General features: G+C 43.1%; 1 protein-coding gene across 3 annotated transcripts in view; it reads left to right on the top strand.

Annotated features, from left to right (window-relative positions):
• The window catches only part of LOC135509167 (thromboxane-A synthase-like), a 128,094-nt gene that overhangs the window by 33,796 nt on the left and 69,745 nt on the right, over nucleotides 1-24,553 (top strand). For 2 of the 3 annotated variants that reach the window (XM_064929594.1, XM_064929593.1), the window contains exons 4-5: nucleotides 15,680-15,732; nucleotides 22,867-22,963. In XM_064929594.1, coding sequence (XP_064785666.1) covers nucleotides 15,680-15,732; nucleotides 22,867-22,963 — 150 coding nt within the window. Of the gene's footprint in view, nucleotides 1-15,679; nucleotides 15,733-20,671; nucleotides 21,295-22,866; nucleotides 22,964-24,553 lie in introns of those variants that run through there. The other variant, XM_064929595.1, reaches the window with a different exon arrangement.

Raw genomic sequence — 24,553 nt, forward strand, 5'->3', positions numbered from 1 at the left:
GAATATATAATGTAAAATGTAAAGCAGTGAGTGGGAGGGCTCAATATAACTGATTCAATATGATGATATTTTATCTCACTCTCCATTCTGCCCACCCCTACAACAAAGACACCAGAGATGTTGAACAGGTATACCAGTATTTTCCATAGACAGATTGACAGATGGAAAGAGGTCTCATCTTTGTATCTGTGCCATCATTGCATCTTTGACAACATTTATAAAGTAGTGCATTTTTTTACTTCATTTGTGTTTGAAAAAAGTTTAAAGCTAATATAGGTGATTTACCGCCACCTGCAGTGCTGGATTCGGGAACTAAATCTTGTCATTAATTTATTGTGGCCACTAGATGGCAGTGATATAGCTTAAAGCCATTTACAAACCATGTCACTCAATTCAAAGACAATGCTCTGATAATTCACTAATTTCTCCCAACCCATAGGAATCCCCACCCAGTTGACTACTTTAAAATGGTGAAAGACCTCAATGGAAATGTTCATGCTGCAACAGGTTGTACCAAAGTTGAGTCCTGTAACTATCTCTATGGTATTTTCCAAAAATGTACATGATTTACTGACATTTAGGCCTACATTAATTCTGGAATGTGTAGATCAAAGTAGTCATGCCTTGAGTTTACTCACAAAGGTTAACTATATAGTACCAACTGTATAGATATCAACAAGTACAATACCAAAAGGAGACAAATACATTATAACGCAGTAAGAGGCTAGAGATGATGCTTTCCCTTATGCTTGCCATTCAGTTTGACGTCTATTCCAGTTACAAGACAATGCCTTTAAATGCAATGTGTAATTATTGCCCATGGTATGGTGTGGTGACATGCAGATGCTTCTCTGCAGGACATATCTTTATGAGATTCAGCGGTCAATAATCTTCAGTGGGGCAGGCAGGCAGGGTGGGCTGTGTCCCCTGTCATTATCACTGCAGCTAGCTTTACTGGTCTTTTACGAGGACAGCTATCTCTTTCTTTCTTTATCTCTTCTCTCCATCAGTCATTTTTTATTTATTCTTCCTACGTCCTACTTCTTCCTACTTGGCCTTATTTTGCAATCAGTGACATTCAGGGATAAGACTCGAGTAAGCTTGATTCTCAAATTCAGGACCCAATGCTCTGTAGCCTGGCTTTAGACTATTACACAATAGTCAGTGCCCTTGATGTCCCTCTCAGCGGAACTGCAGTGTCAGGCTAAGGGCTGAGGTGGTAAAGTATGCAGGCAGCTCTGCCTTCAGTGCCTTGCATAATTACACTGTCTGTCCGGTGGCAGGGGAGAGTCCCCAGATGAAGCAGGGGGATGCTGAAGCTGCTTCGATAATGTGTGTCAGTGCTGAGACTCAGATCTGCAGACACAAAGAGCCATCTTCTCTCGTAGAATCCTCTGACCCTCTTCTGCATGCCACACTCACATCAAACACAACAACAAGAGAGAGTGTGTGTCTTTGTATGTATGTACAGTACCAGTCAAATGTTTGGACACACTTACTCATTCAAGGGTTTTTCTTTATTTGTAAAATTTTCTACATTGTAGAATAATAGTGAAGACATCAAAATGTGCCTAAGATGGCGCCGACAGAGATGTTCGCCTCGCTTCGAGTACTTAGGAAACTATTCAGTATTTAGTTTTTGTATGTATTATTTCTTACATTGTTACCCCAGAATCATAAGTCTTACTACATACAGCCGGGAAGAACTATTGGATATCAGAGCGACGTCAACTTACCAACATTACAACCAGGAATACGACTTTCCTGAAGGCCAATGGATCTAATTCCAAAAGCCTTCCCAAAACAACAGCACCACAGAAGGGGCAGACAGAGCGCTCTTCTGGTCAGACTCCGAAGACGTGCACATTGCCCATTGCTCCCGAGTGTACTAATCGCCAATGTCCAGTCTCTTGACAACAAGGTAGATGAAATTCGAGCAAGGGTTGCCTTCCAGAGAGACATCAGCGATAGTAACATTCTCTGTTTCACGGAAACATGGCTCTCTCGGGATATGTTGTCGGAATCGGTTCAGCCACCGGGCTTCTCCATGCATAGTGCTGACAGAGATAAACATCTCTCTGGGAAGAGGAAGAGCAGGGGTGTATGTTTCATGATCAATGTCTCATGGTGTAATCATAACAACATACAGGAACTCAAGTGCTCACCCGACCTAGAATTCCTTACAATCAAATGCCGGCACAATTGTCTACAAGGAGAATTCTCATCAGTTATCGTCACAGCTGTGTACATTCTCCCTCAAGCAGACACCAAGACGGCCCTCAAGGAACTACACTGGACTCTATGTAAACTGGAAACCATATATCCTGAGGCTGTATTTATTGTAGTTGGGGATTTTAACAAGACAAATTGGAGAACAAGGCTACCTACATTCTGTCAGCATATTGATTGCACTACCTGCGGGGGTAATACACTCGATCGCTGCTACTCTAACTTCCGCGATGCATACAAAGCCCTCCCCCGCCCTCCCTTCGGCAAATCCAACCACAATGCCATCTTGCTCCTACTGTCTTATAGGCAGAAACTAAAAAATGATGTACCGGTGAGTAGAACCTTTCAACGCTGGTTTGACCAATCGGAATCCGCGCTTCAAGAATGTTTTGATCACGTGCCCTGGAATATGTTCTGGTCAGCCTCAGATAATCACATCAATATTATACACTGACTCAGTGCATGAGTTTATAAAGAAGTGCATTGGATATGTTGTACCCACTGTGACTATTAAAACGTACCCTAACCAGAAACCATGGTGGATGGCGGCATTCACGCAAAACTGAAAATGCGAACCAACGCATTTCACCATGGAAAGAGGTCTGGGAATATGGCTGAATATAATCAATGTAGTTATTCCCTCCTCAAGGCAATCAAACAAGCGAAGTGCTGGTACAGGGACAAAGTGGAATCACAATTCAACGGCTCAGACACGAGACGTATGTGGCAGGGTCTACAGGAAACCACGGACTTCAAAAAGAAAACCAGCCACGTCACGTACACCGACATTGCGCTTCCAGACAAACTAAACACCTTTTCCCGCTCTGAGGATAATACAGTGCCACCATCACGGCCCACTAACAAGGACTGCACCCCCTTCTCCGTGACCGACGTCAGTAAAACATTTAAACATGTTAACCATCGCAGGGCTGCTGGCCCAGATAACATCCCTAGCCACGTTCTCAGAGCATGCACAGACTAGCTGGCTGGTATGTTTACGGACATATTTAATCGCTCCCTATCCCAGTCTGCTGTCCCCATGTGCTTCAAGATGGCCACAAGTGTTCCTGTACCCAAGAAGGCAAAGATAAATTAACTAAATAACTACCTCCCCGTAACACTCACTTCTGTCATCATGAAGTGCTTTGAGAGACTAGTCAAGGATCATATCACCTCAACCTTACCGGCCACCCTAGACCCACTTCAGTTTGCATACCGCCGCAACAGGTCCACAGACGATGCAATCGCCATCACACTGCACACTGCCCTATCCCATCTGGACAAGAGATGTAAGAATGCTGTTCATTGACTACAGCTCAGCCTTCAACACCATAGTACCCTCCAAGCTCATCATCAAGCTGGAGGCCCTGGGTCTCAAGCCCGCCCTGTGCAATTGGGTCCTGGACTTTCTGATGGGCCGCCCCCCAGGTGGTGAAGGTAGGAAACAACATCTCCACTTCGCAGACCCTCAACACTGGGGCCCCACAAGGGTGCGTGCTCAGCCCCCTCCTGTACTCCCTGTTTACCCACGACCGCGTGGCCATGCTCGCCTCCAGCTCAATCATCAAGTTTACAGATGACACAACAGTAGTGGGCTTGATTACCAACAACAACAAGACAGCCTACAGGGAGGAGGTGAGGGCCCTCGGAGTGTGGTGTCAGGATAACAACCTCTCACTCAACATCAACAAAACAAAGGAGATGATCGTGGACAGGAACCATCAGAGGGAACATCCCCCTGTCCACATCGAAGGGACAGCAGTGGAGAAGGTGGAAAGTTTTAAGTTCCTCTGCTTACACATCACAGACAAACTGAAATGGTCCACCCACACAGACAGTGTGGTTGCGCCTCAGAAGGCTGAAGAAATTTGGCTTGTCACCCAAAACCATGAAAAACTTTTACAGATGCACAATTGAGAGCATCCTGTCGGGCTGTATCACAGCCTCGTACGGCAATTGCACAGCCCTCAACAGCAAGGCTCTTAAGAGGGAGGTGCTGTCTGCACAACGCATCACCGGGGGCAAACTACCTGCCCTCCATGACACCTACAGCACCCGATGTCACAAGAAGGCCAAAAAGATCATCAAGGACAACAACCACCCGAGCCACTGCCTGTTCACACCACTACCATCCAGAAGGTGAGGTCAGTACAGGTGGATCAAAGCTGAAACCGAGACACTGAAAAACAGCTTCTATCTCAAGGCCATCAGACTGCTAAACAGCAATCACTAACTCAAGAGAGGTTGCTGCCTTCGTTGAGATCCAATCACTGGACACTTTAATAAATGGATCACTAGTCACTTTAAACAATGCCACTTTAAATAATGCCACATTAATAATGTTTACATATCTTACATTACTCATATCATATGTATGTATTGTATTTTATGCCATCTATTGCACCTTGCCTATGCCGCTAGGCCATCACCCATATGTACGTATTCTCATTCACCCCTTTAGATTTGTGTGTATTAGGTAGTTGTTGGGAAATTGTTAGATTATTTGTTAGATATTACTGCACTGTCGGAACGAGAAGGACAAGCATTTCGCTACACTCGTATTAACATCTGCTAACCATGTGTATGTGACCAATAACATTTGATTTGATTTGAAAACAATGAAATAACAGATATGGAATCATTCCATTTGCACAGACTGTATATAGATTTTTCTATTGTGTTTTTGACTGTACTTTTGTTTATCCCATGTGTAACTCTGTGTTGTTTTTTGTTGCACTGCTTTGCTTCATCTTGGACAGGTCGCAGTTGTAAATGAGAACTTGTTCTCAACTGGGCTACATGGTTAAATAAAGTTTAAATAAAAATAAAAATCTAGAAACCAGAAAAGTGTTAAACAGTCAACTTTGGACACGCCTACTCATTCAAGGGTTTTCCTTTATTTTTACTATTTTATACATTGTAGAATAATAGTGAAGATATCAAAACTATGAAATAACACACATGGAATCTTATAGTAACCAAAAAAGTGTTAAACAAATCTAAATATATTTTATATTTTATATTATTCAAAGTAGACACCCTTTGACTTGATGACAGCTTTGCACACATTTGCCATTCTCCCAACCAGCTTCATGAGGAATGCTTTTCCATCAGTCTTGAAGGAGTTCCCACATATGCTGAGCACTTGTTGACTGCTTTTCCTTCACTCTGTGGTCCAACTCAACTGAAACCATTATAATAAATTATATAATTCTAAATAAATCACTGACAGTGTTACCAACAAAGTACCCCCACAGCAACACACCTCCTCCTCCATGCTTCACGGTGGGAACCACCCATCTGGAAATCATCCGTTCACCTACTCGGCGTCTCACATAGACACAGCGGTTGGAACCAAAAATCTCAAATTTGGATTCATCAGACCATTGTCCATTGCTCGTGTTTCGTGGCTATAGCAAGACTCTTATTCTTATTGGTGTCCTTTAGTAGTGGTTTCTTTGCAGTAATTCGACCATGAAGGCCTGATTCACGCAGTCTCCTCTGAACAGTTGATGTTGAGATGTGTCTTTTACTTGAACTCTGTGAAGCATCTATTTGGGCTGCAGTTAACTTTAATGAAGTTATCCTCTGCGGCAGACGTAACTCTGGGTCTTCCTTTCCTGTCGCGGTCCTCATGAGAGCCAGTTTCATCATTGCGCTTGGTTTTTGCGACTGCTCTTCAAGAAACTTTCACAGTTCTTCTGCCCGGATTGACTGATCTTCATGTCTTAATGTTATGGACAGTCATATCTCTTTGCTTATTTGAGCTGTTCTTGCCATAATATGGACTTGGTCTTTTACCAAATAGGGTTATCTTCTGTATACCACCCCTACTTTGTCACAACACAAATGATTGGCTCAAACACATTAAGAGGGAAAGAAATTCCACAGATGTACTTGTATCTGTTAAAACCTCTTGAAACTCCCCATCCCGGATCCGGGATCGTGAATAAAGCCTCAGGCTCATTAGCATAACGCAACGTAAAATGAAAATAATGTGCCTGCTCTAAAGCTTAGCCTTTTCTTAACAACACTGTCATCTCAGATTTTCAAAATATGCTTTTGAACCATAGCTATTCACTAATTTGTGTAAGAGTATGCTAAGCTAGCTTAGCATTTTGAGTAGCATTTAGCACGCAACATTTTCACAAAAACCAGATAACCAAATAAATAAAATCATTTACCTTTGAAGAGCTTCGGATGTTTTCAATGAGGAGACTCTCAGTTACATAGCAAATGTTCAGTTTTTCCTGAAAGCATCTTTGTGTATGAGAAATCGCTCCGTTTTGTACATCACATTTGGCTACCGAAACGAACCGAAAATTCAGTCACCAACAACGTCAAACTTTTTCCGAATTAACTCCATAATATCGACCGAAACATGGCAAACGTTGTTTGGAATCAATCCTCAAGGTGTTTTTTCACATATCTCTTCATTGATATATCGTTTGTGGAAGCCTGCTTTCTTCTCTGAATTCCATGGAAAAATACTTGCAGCTGAGGTTTGCGCACCAATTTCGGCGCAGGACACCGGGCGGACACCTGGTAAATGTGGTCTCTTATGGTCAATCTTCCAATGATATGCCTACAAATACGTCACAATGCTGCAGACACCTTGGGGAAACGACAGAAAGGGCAGACTCATTCCTCTCGCATTCACAGCCATATAAGGAGACAATGGAAAACGGAGCCTCAAAAATCCTGCTAATTTCCTGGATGCCGTTTCATCTTGGTTTTGCCTGTAGCTCACGTTCTAGGGCACGCACAGAAAATATCTTTGCAGTTCTGGAAACGTCAGAGTGTTTTCTTTCCAAAGCTACCAATTATATGCATAGTCGAGCATCTTTTTGTGACAAAATATTGCGCTTAAAACGGGCACGTCTTTTTATCCAAAAATGATATAGCGCCCCCAGAGTTTCAAGAGGTTAACTGGTTGAGAAAATGCCAAGAGTGTGCAAAGTTGTCATCAAGACAAAGGGTGGCTACTTTGAAGAATCTCAAATATAAAATATTGTAAAAATGAAAACGAAAAACCCTTGAATATGTAGGTGTGTCCAAACTTTTGACTGGTACTGAATGTATGAGATTTGGTTTAAGTCCATGATCATACGTAATATGGATGAATTTGTACGCATGCACATGTGTTTCACTGGCGTGGCGTCCCTGTGTCCAACACACCCAGCACATGTCATTGACATTTAGTCTGTTTTCATCATGAAATTGACGTCTGTGCCAGTCCCTGTGACAACAGAGTCACTGCCCACCAGGAGCTACAGTGGTGGCAGTCCTGTCAGCCACAGTGCCATCTCAGTGGAGAGAGAGGCAGGAGGGGGTGAGTCACACAGAAAGGGCGCTGGGTAAGGTGGATCTTTTTGGAGGATCTCTGAGACGTCTGACGTACAGGGTGGCTGCTCCCCACCCAGCACTCCCCTGCTACATCTCCCTTGGTAGAGCTCTTATTGCTGGCTTGCTGGCCAGTTGATCCTCTCTAATACCCAAGACACTGATATAGAGGCTCACCCACCACCACCACCACCCCTCATGTGCCTCCTTCAAAGATGGCACCTCCCCCCTCTCTGGCCCCTCAACACAACACAACACAACACAACATATTAGCCAGCCAGAGAGAGCTAGTGTTACAGGGCATACATTATTGGAGATTGAGAGCTATGAGAGTCAAACCCCCACACATTTAATGGCATGGTTCAGTCTCTACCCGGGCCAGCATCTCTCCATGACTCCCAAGGTCAGGCTAAAGTAGAGGACACTGCAGTGCAGTCTCTCTGGGTGGAACCAGCACCTCTCCATGGTGAATAGATAGAGAGAGGAGTGTCTATCTCTCCCTATTACCAAGGGTCTGTCCAAAATGGCAGTCTATTCTCTACCAGAGCCCTTGTAGAAATGTGTGCACTAGGTAGAGAATAGGGTGCTATTTCAGTGTATCCCAAAGCCTTCCTGCTGTATTCCCAAACACAAATTAAGGTTTATACTCCCGCCGCAGTAGTATGAGGAAATCTGAATATTAGAAAAAAAAATCTTGTACAATTTTTCATTTTAATTTAAATTGTTTTTTATTTATATATATTTTTCTGTGATGGCGCCGGAGGGGAACGCGCTATTTTGTTTGTTTTTTCACGTTGTTCGCAACTTGTTTTGGACATAATGTTGCTGCTACCGTCTCTTATGACCAAAAAGAGCTTCTGGACATCAGAACTGCGATTGCTCACCTCAAACTGGACGAAGAGTTCTTCTTGAATGAGTCGGATGGGAGGGATATAATACAGACACCTGACCAGGCCCAGATCCCCGTTATTCGCTTGAGAAGGAGATCAGGGTGCCTTGTGAGGATCAGGCGATGAGTGGCTAATCTGCCTTTGCCCTCCATCCTGCCAGCTAACGTTCAATCGCTGGAAAATAAATGGGACCAACTGAAAGCACGTTTATCCTACCAACGGGACATTCAAAACTGTGATATCTTATGTTTCACCAGGTTGTGGCTGAATGACAACATTAAGAACATACAGCTGGCAGGTTATACACTATCCGCAGGACAGAGCAGCAGTGTCTGGTAAGACACGGGGCAGGGGCATATGCATTTATGAAAACAACAGCTGGTGCACGGTATCTAAGAAAGTCTTGATGTTAAGCTCACCTGAGATAGTGTGGTCTACAGCTTATCATGAGATACTCGATCTACCTAGAGAGTTTTGTTCTGTATTTTTCGTAGCTGTTTACATACCACCATAGACCAATGCTGGCACTAAAACCGCACTCAATGAGCTGTATACTGCCATAAGCAAACAGGAAACCGCTCATCCAGAGGCGGCGCTCCTAGTGGCCAGGGACTTTAATGCAGGGAATCTTAAATCAGTTTTACCTCATTTCTATCAACATATTAAACGTGCAACCAGAGGGAAAACAATTCTAGACCACCTTTACTCCACACACAGAGACGCATACAAAGCTCTCCCTCGTCCTCCATTTGGCAAATCTGACCATAATTCTATCCTCCTGATTCCTGTTTACAAGCTAAAATGTAAGCAGGAAGCACCAGTGAGTCGGTCTATAAAAAAGTGATCAGATGAAGCAGATGCTAAACTACAGGACTGTTTAGCTAGCACAGACTGGAATATGTTCCGGGATTCTTCCGAATGCATTGAGGAGTACACCACATCAGTCACTGGCTTTATCAATAAGTGCATCGAGGACATTGTCCCCACAGTGACTGTATGTACATAACCCAACCAGAATCTATGAATTACAGGCAACATTCGCACTGAGTTAAAGGGTAGAGTTGCTGCTATCAATGTGCGGGACTCTAACCCGGAAGCTTATATGAAATCCTGCTATGCTCTCAGACGTACCATCAAACAGGCAAAGCGTCAATACAGGACTAAGATTGCATCGTACTACACTGGCTCCGACTCTCGTCGAATGTGGCAGGGCCTGCAAACTATTACAGACTACAAAGGGAAGCACAGCCAAGAGCTGCCCAGTGACACAAGCCTACCAGACGAGCTAAATAACTTCTATGCTCTCTTCAAGGCAGGTAACACGGAAACATGCATGAGAGCATCAGTTGTTCCGGGCGACTGTGTGATCACGCTCTCCGCAGCCGATGTGAGTAAGACCTTGAAACAGGTCAACATTCACAAGGCCGCAGGGCCAGGTGGATTACCAGGATGTGTACTCCGAGCATGCGCTGGCAAACTGGCAAGTGTCTTCACTGACATTTTCAACCTCTCCCTGTCTGAGTCTGTAATACCAACATATTTCAATCAGACCACCATAGTCCCTGTGCCCAAGAACACTAAGGTAACCTGCCCAAATGACTACCGACCCGTAACACTCACATCTGTAACCATGAAATTCTTTGAAAGGCTGGTCATGGCTCACAGCAACACCATTATCCCATAAACCCTAGACCCATTCCAATTTGCATACCGCACCAACAGATCCATAGATGACGCAATCTCCATTCCACACTGCCCTTTCCCACCTGGATAGAAGGAAGACCTATGTGAGAATGCTATTCATTGACTACAGCTCAGTGTTCACCATAGTGCCCTCAAAGCTCATCACTAAGCTAAGGACCCTGGGACTAAACACCTCCCTTTGCAACTGGATCCTGGACTTCCTGACGGGCTGCCCCCAGGTGGTAAGGGGAGGTAACAACACATCTGCCACGCTTATCCTCAACACGGGGGCCCCTCAGGGGTGCGTGCACAGTCCCGTCCTGTACTCCCTGTTCACTCTTGACTGCACGGCCAGGTATGACTCCAACACCATCATTAAGTTTGTTGATGACACAACAGTGGTATGCCTGATCACCAACAATGTTGAGACAGCCTATAAGGAGAAGGTCAGAGACCTGACCGTGTGGTGCAAGGACAACAACCTCTTCCTGAACGTGATCAAGACAAAGGAGATGATTGTGGACTACAGGAAAAGGAGGACCAGGCATGCCCCCATTCTCATCGACGGGGCTGTAGTGGAGCAGGTTGAGAGCTTCAAGTTCCTTGGCGTCCATATCACCAACAAACTAACATAGTCCAAGCACACCAAGACAGTTGTGAAGAGGGCACGACAAAACCTATTCCCCCTCAGGAGAAAAGATTTGGCATGAGTCCTCAGATCCTCAAAAGGTTTTACAGCGACACCATCGAGAGCATCCTGACCGGTTTGCATCACTGCCTGGTATGGAAACTGCTCGGCCTCTGACCGCAAGGCACTACAGAGGGTAGTGCGTGTGGCCCAGTACATCACTTGGGCCAAGCTTCCTGCCATCCATGACCTCTATACTAGGCGGCATCAGAGGAAGGCCTTAAAAAATTTCAAAGACTACAGCCACCCTAGTCATAGACTGTTCTCTCTGATATCGCATGGCAAGTGGTGCCGGAGCGCCAAGTCTAGGTCAAAGAGGCTCCTAAATAGCTTCTACCCCCAAGCCATAAGACTCCTGAACAGCTAATAAAATGCCTACACAGACTATTTGCATTGCCCAACCCCCCCACCCCCCATCCTTCTACGCTGCTGCTACTCTCTGTTATTATCTATGCATAGTCATAATAACTCTACCTACATGTACATACTACCTCAATTACCTTGACTCCGGTGCCCCTGCACATTGACTCTGTATTTTTATTTACTGCTGCTCTTTAATCATTTGTTATTCTTGTCTCTTACTTTTTTTTAGGTATTTTCTTAAAACTGCATTGTTGCTTAAGGGCTTGTAAGTCAGGACCTGTTGTATTCGGCGCATGTGACAAATACAATTTGATTTGATAGGACAAACTTCCAAATGTTCTGTGTTGCGTTGTCTCACACACACACACACACACACACACACATACACTATCCTGGACTTGATAGAGTCTGCCTCTGTCGGTGACCCGCTCATCTCCGGCTTCGCTCCTCTCTGTGGTACCAACATTAAGCTAAACTGTGTGGGTGAGGAGCCGGTATTGGCATGCGACAATCTCTGCAGTAATAAAAAGACTGGGGGAGAGAGAAAAATAGAGTAAGAGAGGTAGAGGGAGGGGCTGGGAATAAGGACAGAGAAATGGATGAATGGAGACAGTTTGAGACAGTTTGGACTGGTGCAGTGTGCAGCACCATGAAGGGGGCACTCCTTCGGGCACACACCAGCGCTCTGTACCAACCACTCCTCCATGGGAGCCCAGACTGCAGGAATGCCAGGGCTGCAGCCATTCTGTGGGCTGCTCTGTCGCTTTGAATATCAATGAGCCCAGTGCTTTCTATAAGCACCTTAACGGGACAAGTTTCCCTTTGTGAGCCAACAGACCACTATTCAGATCAGACAGAAGGGTTGATGAGGGTTGAGGAACATTCTGTCTGTCTGTTAGACAGACAGACGGACGTCCGTCCGGCACGTTACGTTCTAAAATTGATTAAATGAAACATTTTTCTCATCAATCTACACACAATACCCAATCATGACAAAGCGAAAACAGGTTTTTAGAATATTTTGCAAATGTATTAAAAGTAAAAAGCAGAAATACCTTATTTACATAGGTATTCAGACTCTTTGCTATGAGACTCAAAATTCAGGTGTATCCTGTTACCATTGATCATCCTTGAGATGTTTCTACAACTTAATTGGAGTTCACCTGTGGTAAATTCAATTGATTGGACATGATTTGGAAAGGCACACACCAACCTGTCTATATGAGGTCCACAGTTGACAGTGCATGTCAGAGCAAAAACCAAGCCATGAGGTGGAAGGAATTGTCCGTAGAGTTCCGAGACAGGATTGTGTCGAGGAACAAATCTGCGGTAGGGTACCAAAACATTTTTGCAGCTTTGATGGTCCCCAAGTACACAGTGGCCTCCATCATTCTTAAATGGCAGAAGTTTGGAACCACCAAGACTCTTCCAAGAGCTGGCCGCCCAGCCAAACTGAGCAATCGAGGGAGAATGGCTTAGGTCAGGAAGGTTACCAAGAACCCGATGGTCACTCTGACCGAGTTCCAGAGTTCTTCTGTGGAGATGGGAGAACCTTCCAGAAGGACAACCATCTCTGCAGCACTCCACCAATCACGCCTTTATGGTAGAGTGGCCAGATGGAAGCCAATCCACAGTAAAAGGCACATGACAGCACGTTTGGAGTTTGCCAAAAAGCACCTAAAGGACTCTCAGACCATGAGAAACAAGATTTTCTGGTCTGAGGAAACCAAGATTGGACACTTTGGCCTGAATGCCATGAGTCACATCTGGAGGAAACTAGGCCCCGCTCATCACCTGGCCAATAGCATCCCTACAGTGAAGCATGGTGGTGGCAGCATAATTCTGTGGGGATGTTTTTCAGCGGCAGGGACTTGGAGACTAGTCAGGATCGAAGATGTACGGAGCAAAGTACAGAGAGATCCTTCATGAAAATATTTAGTAGTCCACTTGACACCTTACCCCTTACTCTAAAGCTTTACTCCTTCGGTGGTAATATTGTCACTCGTCAGGCATAGTGAGATGAGAGGTGGCGCTGCACTTATTACATTTGTGTGTTGTGTGCCTGCACGTGCGCATGTGTTTGTGTGTGTTGGTGCCTACAGTATATTTAATCAGGCACATCAATCCCCTAGTTAACGGCTTCACTGTCTGTCACACAGGTTCCCTTTTATAGCCTGGCTAGCCATCACAAAGAAACCTTTATCCCCTCAGAGGACAGAACACAGGGTGCTGCAGCACATACGGCACGTGCTGAGAGTAACTAGAGTACACAGACATGGTGGCAGGATACACAGATGATACACACTGCAGTAGACACACACACACACACACACACTAAGGGTCAAACCATTGGTCGACATGTGAATACAGATTCATGACTGCTGGGAAGCTATTATAGGTTACTTTGGGATGAGTATGCTGAATTAGACAAGTATTCTGCTTTGGGGAGTCTTTGATAAAACATTAAATACAATTTAAGCTCTGCTGTAAGCTTTTAGTGCCATACTAGCAGTGTACTGTATACAAATGATGCTGAGACCCCATACTGAGAACAAAATACTATTACGTGTTCGTCTTCTTACTCCCTCTCCCTTAGCTCTGGTGCAGATTTAATGGAGTATCGCCACAACACATTTTACACCATCTTCAACATTCCACTGGTTGGGTGGTTTTAACTCATAACAAATAAGATCGGGCTCTTACAGTAGGACAAATAATATATATTTTTTAAATGTAACCTTTATTTAACTAGGCAAGTCATTTAAGAACAAATTCTTATTTACAATGATGCCCTAACTGCCTTGTTCAGGGGCAGAACGACAGATTTGTACCTTGTCAGGTCAGGGATTCGATCTAGCAACCTTTCAATTACTGGCCCGATGCTCTAACCACTAGGCTACCTGCACTGGGCCGGTGATCAGCCCCCCGCTTGTCTACACACTTATTCATTATGACCAAAAAGGCAAATGTGGTCCAACATCAGCACTCATACTCTAATAGGCTTTATTAATACAGCCCTGGGCTCTATTGATGGATTTCTACCACTCTGGAGTCAGGACAGTTGTTTATCTCACTTTAAGAATGTATACATACTGTTTTACATTTCATATGTATATACTGTATTCTTGTCAAGGCCTATCCTATTTTATTGCTGTACATATACTATTCTATCCACATATTCTTCAGTTACTATATATTCTATCCACATACTGTCCATAATGTCTACACATCCCATCACATACTGTACATATATATTTCTATTCTGGACTATGACATTGCTCGTCCTAATATTTCCAGATTTCTTAATTCCATTCTTTTACTTTTTACATTTGCGTGTATTGTTTTATATTGTTAGATATTACAGTCCTGTTGGAGCTAGGAACATAAGCATTTCTCTACACCTGCAATAAGATCTGTTAAACATGTGTATGTGACCATTAACATTTTATTTGATTTATTTGTCCGAGAAATTGCCAATTGAATTAAATGTGGCTTTTAAGACCGTCGCTCAGCTACACACCATAGATTCATTCCACAGATTGATGTGAAATCAATTGAATGCTCTGAGTCTAAAGTTACAGTGGCTGATGTTTTGTATTACAGAGCTGCGATGAGTTAAGCTCTCACACGCACGCGCACGCACGCACGCACACACTCGCTCACACGCACGCACACACGCGCACACGCACGCACGCACGCACACACACACACACACACACACACACACACACACACACACACACACACACACACACACACACACACACACACACACACACACACACACACACACAGGCCTTGTGACTGGAACTGTTGGAGCAGATCAATACTAAAGATCAATGCACGGTAGAGCTGAAACCTTCGTCATCACACCTCCTTTGTCAGTCGGTGAAGCTTTTTGTTAGTTCTGTTGACGATTGCAAAGGAGTCAACTGGAAGAAGATGAAAGACAGCTTTCCCATGGTAGTTGGTTCAGATGAAACTATTAGTTTGTGTCGAGAAACATACAGTTCAAGGAGAGTGTGTTTTTAAGGACACACTCACATACTTTTCTCTCTCTCTCTCACACACACACACACACACACACACTCTATCTCTGCACACACACACCCTTTGCAGTAACAGTACCTTTTAGTGTTGGTCACAGATGGTATGTTCAGTACAGTGTTCGAGCCCCTTTATTAAGTTGTCAGTGATGTGTCAGTCTTAGCTCTAACACAGGAATGGAAGAGTCAAATCAATGCAGCTGTCGCCGTGTACTGCTGGGGTGTTCTTGTGGTGGCTGTGAAGTTAACGCAAGTAGCTAAGACAATGGAAAGTGCGTATTGAGCAAATATCAATCAGATACCAACAGGTATCTTTAACTCACAGTATTTCATTGTAGCAGAGAGAATGGATATCCTCTCATATAACATTTGAAATTATATCAAATCTCAGTTGGTTCTAAGGTTCCTTTCTAATTCTTTCTAATCTTTCTTTTCAGGGCTTTTTCGGTGTTCACACAGACCTGATTCACAAGTATGGGAGAGTATGTGGGTAAGTGACTGACTGACACTGCATTTACATCACACCAAACCCAAGTCACTATAGGACACTCTATTTGACTTGTCTCATCCAGCATCTGACACAACCTCTGATAGACATACAGGTGAATTCGGAAGTTTACATATACCTTAGCCAAATACATTTTTAACTCAGTTTTTCACAGTTTTCCTGACATTTAATCCTAGTAAAAATTCCCTGTCTTAGGTCAGTTAGGATCACCACTTTATTTTAAGTATGTGAAATGTCAGAATAATAGTAGAGAGTGATTTATTTCAGCTTTTATTTATTTAATCACATTCCCAGTGGGTCAGATGTTTACATACACTCAATTAGTATTTGGTAGCATTGCCTTTGAATTGTTTAACTTTGGTCAAACGTTTCGGGTAGCTTTCCACAAGCTTCCCACAGTAAGTTGGGTGAATTTTGGCTCATTCGTCCTGACAGAGCTGGTGTAACTGAGTCAGGTTTGTAGGCCTCCTTGCTCGCACATGCTTTTTCAGTTCTGCCCACAAATGTTCTATAGGATTGAGGTCAGGGCTTTGTGATGGCCACTCCAATACCTTGACTTTGTTGTCCTTAATCCATTTTGTTCAAACCTCTGGAAGTATGCTTGGGGTCATTGTCCCATTTGGAAGACCCATTTGCAACCAAGCTTTAACTTCTTGACTGATGTCTTGAGATGTTGCTTCAATATATCCACATCATTTTCCGTCCTCATGATATCATCTATTTTGTGAAGTGCACCAGTCCCTCCTGCAGTAAAGCACCCCCACAACATGATGCTGCCACCCCCGTTGTCAGGTTCTGACCTTAGTTCTGTTGTTATGTCTTTGTTTTGGTATGGTCAGGTCGTGAGTTGGGTGGGTTTTCTATGTTCCTTTTTCTATGTTTTGGGATTTCTGTGTTTGGCCTGGTATGGTTCTCAATCAGAGGCAGCTGTCAATCGTTGTCCCTGATTGAGAACCATACTTAGGTAGCCTGGTTTCACTTTTGAGTTGTGGGTGATATGTTTCCTGTGTCTGTGTTTGCACCATACGGGATTGTTTCGATTTTCATTTGTTCTTTCACTTTGTTATTTTGTATTTTGTAGTGCTCAGTTTTACATATTAAAATGGACACTTACCACGCTGGAAATTGGTCCGATATCTCTTACTCCTCGTCAGAAGAAGAGGACGAGCGTTACACCCGTGCTTCACGGTTGGGATGGCGTTCTTCGGCTTGCAAGCCTCCGCCTTTTTCCTCCAAACATAATGATGGTCATTATGGCCAAACAGTTCTATTGTTGTTTCATCAGACCAGAGGACATTTCTCAAAAAAGTACGATCTTTGTCCCCATGTGTAGTTGCAAACCATTGTCTGGCTTTTTTCTGGTGATTTTGGAGCAGTGGCTTCTTCCTTGCTGAGCGCCCTTTCAGGTTATGTCGATATAGGACTCTGTTTTACTGTGTATATAGATACTTTTGTAACTGTTTCCTCCAGCATCTTCACAAGGTCCTTTGCTGTTGTTCTCTGATTGATTTGCACTTTTCACACCACAGTACGTTCATCTTTAGGAGACAGAATGTGTCTCCTTCCTGAGCGGTACGATGGCTGCGTGGTCCCATGGTGTTTATACTTGCGTACTATTGTTTGTACAGATGAACATGGTACCTTCGGGCATTTGGAAATTACTCCCAAGGATGAACCAGACTTGTGGAGGTCTGCTATTTTTTCTGAGGTTCTTGGCTGATTTCTTTTGATTTTCCCATGATGTCAAGCAAAGAGGCACTGAGTTTGAAGGTAGGCCTTAAAATACATCCACAGTCACACCTCCAATTGACTCAAATGATGTAATTTAGCCTATCAGACGCTTCTAAAGCCATGATATCATTTTCTGGAATTTTCCAGGCACAATCAGCTTTGTGTGTGTAATTGTGAATTGGAATTGTGATACAGTGAATTATAAGTGAAATAATCTGTCTGTAAACAATTGTTGGAAAAAATTGCAGTAGATTTCCAAACCGACTTGCCAAAACTCTAGTTTGTTAATAAGAAATTTGTGGAGTAGTTGCCAAACTATTTTTATTAACTCCAACCTAAGTGTATGTAAACTTCCGACTGTATGTGTTAGAAGTATCAGTGAAGCTGTTGAAAAGTTATCATGGTCCCAGATCTGCTTGTCCATGTCTTGCCAAATAATGGTGTTTGACAAGACATCACAAACTGATCTGGGACCAGACTAATGGAAAGCAACACCATGAGATCCTGGTAGGCTTATTCCAATGCATTACCCCCCTAAGATCAACAGGGAATCAGTAGATCGAGTGAACACATATATAAATACATAGGAATCAAGATAGACAATAACCTGAAACACAATAACTGTGTGTGCCCTTGCAAAGGCAAAGAAACTACAAGAGAGATTTTAATTATTTTCGCAAACTGAACCATTTTAATGTTGATTGCCATATCTTTCAGCTGTTTTATAAATCTGTCCTACAGTGTCCGGTCCTTTGGTTTGATACATGTTTGGAAACTTGCAAGTTCAAGACCAAATAGAGCTGCAGCGCTTGATCAAGACGGCGGGAATAGACCAAGAAGTGGTATAGACCAAGAATCAGCCAACAGGCTGTACACAAAACTTGTCCTCCAAAAACTAGACAAAATATTACAGGACAGTACACATCTGTAACGGTTTTCTTCCGTTGAAGGAGAGGAGGACCAAAATACAGCGTGGTTAGTGTTCAACATGTTTAATATAGACGATAAATGAGAACACTACAAAATACAAAACAACAAATGTAAAACCGAAACAGTCCTATCTGGTGCATAGACACAAAGACAGAAGACAACCACCCACAAAACCCAACACAAAACAGGCTACCTAAATATGGTTCCCAATCAGAAACAATGACAAACACCTGCCTCTGATTGAGAACCATATCAGGCCAAACAACAAACCCAAGATAGAAACACAAAACATAGAATGCCCACTCAGCTCACGCCCTGACCAACAATAAAACAAAGAAAACACAAAAGAAATATGGTCAGAACGTGACAACATCCCCTTCACTCAAATCTCAGTCGTAGCAGCAACCAGACTAGGGCAAGTATACTTCTTCAGAAGAAGCTCAGGATGAACAGATATTTTTACAGTTTTAGTAATTTAGCAGACAGTCTTATACAGAGCAATTTACAGAAGCAATTAGAGTTAAGTGTCTTGCTCAAAGGCACATTAACAGATTTATCATCTAGTCGACTCGGTGAAAGGATTGTACAGTAAATACGTACTTCACTTACTGTAAATATGTGGCCTATTGCATTTTCATATTAATTTTGTGTATTCTGTGTTTTTATGTATTTTGTCTTTTTAGGCACATGACCAAACGAATTTCCCCCTGGTGGGATAATAAAGTTGATCTAATCTAGATGTGCTGCTAGATTATCTCTGGGTTGATTATGCAGGCCTGCTTATGGACGGCAGATTTCTTTCTAAATAGCACATCAAAGGGAATAGGCTACTGAGTTTGTGTGTATTTGAGAAAAATAAATAAGAGTGTAGGAGTAGGGCAGGGAAAATTGGGTTTGCCACGGCTAGATTTCGTGCCTAGACCAGAAAAGAGACATTACGTCAGAATGCGTGGATATATGCCAAAAGGCATTACTACAGCCTTCAGTAAGAGTTGTCCACTAGCATGATACGTGGTTTTCAAAAAGAAAAGAGAAAGAGGCTCATGGCACATTTATTGAACCCCCGTCGTCTCTCAGAACACTCCTCCCCTATCATTTTATCAAAGTTGAAAGCATTCAGTGGTTGTTAGAGATAAATCTTTCAAAGTTTCTTTATTTTTCATATCAGAAATAATATAAAATACAGTATACATAACATGGTGTCTAGACCGGGCATGCGCGCATGTTGATTTTGTCCCCCCACACATGCAGGTTGAAATATCAAAACAAACTCTGAACCAACTATATTCATTTGGGGACAGGTCGAAACACATGAAACATGCATTTAGCTAGCTAGCTTGCTGTTGCTAGCTAATTTGTCCTGGGATATTAACATTGGGTTGTTATTTTACCTGAAATGCACTTTGTAGAATTTTCATCCATTTTGAGTGACACAAAATCGTGTTCTCCACTCCGACAATTAATCCACAGACAAAAGGGAAAATCTAATTAGTTTCTAGTAATCTCTTCTTCTTCATCTTCTTCTTCTGTGGACTTTATATGGAGGTTGGCAATTAACTTTAAGGTGCCTTACCACCACCAATTGGACTGGAGTGTGGACCTCAGATCATATTTCAATCTCCACTTGGGTATATTTTCGCCTAAAAACCAATGAAGACATGGGAGAGGTGGAACCAAGTTATATTTTAGCTCCTGGCTAGGCAGACTCTGTTTGATGCGCGCTAGCAGTTTGGATTAATTATTGAATAACGTGTGTGTACATTTATTTTGCAATGAGTGTGCACACACGCAACGTGAGCAGTGTGGTCAGCATGTAAGATACCTAATGGACAATCTACAAAAGCAAAAAAATGAAATAAGTTTCTCTGCTAGCAAAATTCACCATGAGGCAGAAATATGTGTGCTTTTAATTTAGTTTGGATAATTAAATACAGCAGTACCTCACAATATCAGGATAAGGTATATCGTTAGGAGTTAGAATAAAATGTAATAGCATCTCTATAGGTGAGACTACATCATAACTTTACAAACACACAAATGTAATAAGGTTCCCTCTGCATTAATGTATTTGTATAGTAATGATTTTGCCACAACCACCGGTTGATGATGAAACTATACAAATTGTCATAACTCTCCTGCGACAATCTGAAGGATCAGATTACAGTGGGTCCACTCTACAGCGTGCTCTCTCTTGTAGAGGGGGAGAGTGGGAAGTCGGCTGTTTTATGACGGTCATAAAATAGGCTGGAAATGGTTCAACTCTGAGACTATCGATCACTACAGAATAAGAGTAAATCCTAGACTAGTCTGCAGCTGGAAATTACGTAAGTCTAGTATGAGAATACCGACAACCACTGTACGCCTGACCATCTGTACGCCTGACATATCCATTACAACAGACACTATCCAGAGCTGCTGCGAAAGCGAAAACTACGAAAGACATTGTGACTTCTGGGGAAGTTAACCAGAGACTCTCTGATGAACTGACTCTCCAGCAGACAGACCGGCGATTCCAACAGACAGGACATTGTGACTTCTGGGGAAGTTAACCAGAGACTCTCTCATGAACTGACTCTCCAGCAGACGGACCGGCGATTTCAACAGAGAGGACATTGTGACTTCTGGGGAAGTTAACCAGAGACTCTCTGATGAACTGACTCTCCAGCAGACGGACCGGCGATTTCAACAGAGAGGACATTGTGACTTCTGGGGAAGTTAACCAGAGACTCTCTGATGAACTGACTCTCCAGCAGACGGACCGGCGATTCCAACAGAGAGGACATTGTGACTTCTGGGGAAGTTAACCAGAGACTCTCTGATGAACTGACTCTCCAGCAGACGGACCGGCGATTCCAACAGAGAAGACAACAACAACATATGGGCGTAAATATATACAATGCAATTATTTTCGAACTGAGAACTGATTTGATAAAATTACAGTCTTCACATTTAGATATGACAAAACACACTAACACACACCTTCTGGGCCAGACAACAAAACCATTACCTGTCCAGTGTGACAGGTGCACTCATAAACAGACACATGGAGTGTTAATGACCGACTGTTTTAAAAGGGGGTCAGAATCTCCCCTCTGATACTGCCAGACCTTTACCCCGTATTATTTTAACCCTGCTACACTGGTAAATGTGTAGTTACATTAGCCTTGGGACTGGGGACAAGACAAGGGCAGCATCTTCTCTAGACTACCCTCTTTTAGTGGCACCCAGAGACGGTACTTAACAAGATGGAGCTGCTGTGAGAGAGGATCTTCTCCTTTCTCCTTTTAACCTCAGCTTTATAACACCAGTTATTAGCCCTCCTCTCAGCTTTGTGAAGAATCCTACAAGTCCTATAAGTCCTGTATCTCCTATATACAGGGCATTCGGAAAGTATTCAGACCCGTTCACTTTTTCCATATTTTGTTACATTACAGCCTTATTCTAAAATGTATTACATTAAATGTTTTCCCCATCAATCTCCACATAATACCCCATAATGACAAGGCGTAAACAGGTTTGCAAATGTATAAATACATTTTTAAAAAGATTGATAAGTATTCAGACCATTTGCTCTGAGACTCAAAATTGAGCTCAGGTGCATCCTGTTTTATTGCAAAACAGTGTGTTTTAATCAATTATTTGGTGGCGTGAATTTATTTACTAATAAGGATATATTTTTTTATGTTTCACTATTTTTGTTTTTATGAAATTCACTGAGAATGATGGTCTTCCCTTTCCTCCTCTGAGGAGCCTCCACTGTTGTGGGTAAGAAACAAGGTGAGATAGGACTGACTGACCGGTTAGTCAGTGTCTCCTGGCTAACATTGCAGTGGACTGAAGCAATTCTGAGAGTAACGACGAGACTAGAACAATAAAGAGTGGTACTGTAGAATACAAACAAATCCCTAACTCATTTACAGCCTGTGTTCTGTCAAGCCCATGGCAGGTAGTGAGGGTTGTGTTAAACTTCCATTGTGAGACTCTCCTTCAGTATAGACACCTCAACAGGTCACATGTCTAAGGTGTGTGGGTGTGTTTTACGCTGCGACTTATATTCCTCCCCAGGCCTCACATCCTCTGTGATGATCACAACTTTTGATTGGCATCCTGTTATTTATAGATTTTGCCCTACAGCTGTGTGTGTGTTTGCGTGTGTCTGTGCATGCTTTCTTCTGTGTATTTTTGTGTGTGAATGCATGCATATACACACGCAAAGTCAGCGGCCAGGGGTCAGCGGCAATGTCGGCAACCCACCCGACCCGTCTTGAAACAGGGACCAAGGAGTCTAACCCATGCACAAGTCAAGAGTATTTTTCTCCAAACAACCCATGGCACAATGAAAGTGCTACACTCTCGTCTCACATGTGATACATACCCATCTCATGTGTGTATGATGCACACGTGTGTGTCTGGCTTCTCAAGCTGTCCTGTATGATGTCCTGTATGTCTCTCCAGATATTATCTAGGCAGGAGGCCCGTGGTGGTGGTAGCTGACCCTGATATGCTCAGACAGATCATGGTGAAGGACTTCAGCACCTTCCCCAACAGAATGGTAAGTCAATGAGGGAAATGTGATTTTTTTTTTCTCTTTTTTTTCTTCTCTGGATGATTACCTTATTGATGTAGCGAATCAAAAGAAAAGGATCTATTTTGAACGGCTTATTTTTAAAGCAGTTTTTGACAAGCTACCTGATGATAATATCGAGTTGGGCGAAATCTGTACTCTTGTTTGAGCCAGGTCCCTAAATATCATCAAGGCATCCCATTTTAAAGTAGTCAGAATATGGTCTTCAATTCTGAAACTTACTTCAATGCGAACCCCTGCAGTGAGGAAGCCCTCTGTAGTCACCAGTGTCTTTCTACTGTGAACCTGTAATAAGTTTTCGAACTGAAGGAGACACATTTTTAGGGCACACTCTGACTATGTTCCATTGCATTGCAGGAAGAAAGATGATGTGTCTCTAAAGTTCAGGCTTAATGATTTTGTTCAGCCAATAGCCTTTGTCTAGGGGGCTCTAGAGATAGAAGTGTTTCTGTCAGAGCGGAGGGGACCAATGCCATCCCACAGCAGCAGGGTCACAGCTAATGGTAACATGACACATGTATCAAACAGAGATCAGAGGTCCCAGTTGCTTTCATCATCCACACGCCATATTGGCTTGGAACGTGTCCAAACCAAAAGCCATGAATTTCAGGCAGTATCCACACTGGGTTAAAGGCTAGAGATAGTGTCCACACTGGGTTAAAGGCTAGAGATAGTGTCCACACTGGGTTAAAGGCTAGAGATAGTATCCACACTGGGTTAAAGGCTAGAGATAGTGTCCACACTGGGTTAAAGGCTAGAGATAGTATCCACACTGGGTTAAAGGCTAGAGATAGTATCCACACTGGGTTAAAGGCTAGAGATAGTATCCACACTGGGTTAAAGGCTAGAGATAGTGTCCACACTGGGTTAAAGGCTAGAGATAGTATCCACACTGGGTTAAAGGCTAGAGATAGTATCCACACTGGGTTAAAGGCTAGAGATAGTATCCACACTGGGTTAAAGGCTAGAGATAGTATCCACACTGGGTTAAAGGCTAGAGATAGTATCCACACTGGGTTAAAGGCTAGAGATAGTATCCACACTGGGTTAAAGGCTAGAGATACCGCTCACAAGGGTCAGGACATGGACGCAAATGAGAAAGAATGCTACAACCTCAGACAAGGCATCAAACATGTCAAGGCCAATATAGGAGGAAGGTGGAATCTTATTACACTGGCTCTGACACTTGTTGTATGTGACAGGGCTTGAAGACGATAATGGATTACAAAATTACAAATCTAGCCATGAGCTGCCTAACGATGCAGAACACCCGAACGAGCTAAATCCCTTTTATGCTTGCTTCGAGGAATATAACACTGTGCATTGCATGAAAGCCTCTGTTTTCCGTATGACTGTGTGATCTCGCTCTCTGTGGCCGATGTGAGCAAAACCTTTCAACAGGTTAACAATCACAAGGCTGGCCACCATTGTCCCTGTTCCCAAGAGCTCCACGGTAACCTACCTAAATGTCTATCGCTCTGTAGTACTCACATCTGTAATTATGAAGTCCTTTGAAAGGCTGGTCATGACACACATCAACACCATCATCCCAGACAC

The sequence above is a fragment of the Oncorhynchus masou genome, chromosome 22, assembly GCF_036934945.1.
Source record: "Oncorhynchus masou masou isolate Uvic2021 chromosome 22, UVic_Omas_1.1, whole genome shotgun sequence".
Lineage (NCBI taxonomy): Eukaryota > Metazoa > Chordata > Actinopteri > Salmoniformes > Salmonidae > Oncorhynchus > Oncorhynchus masou.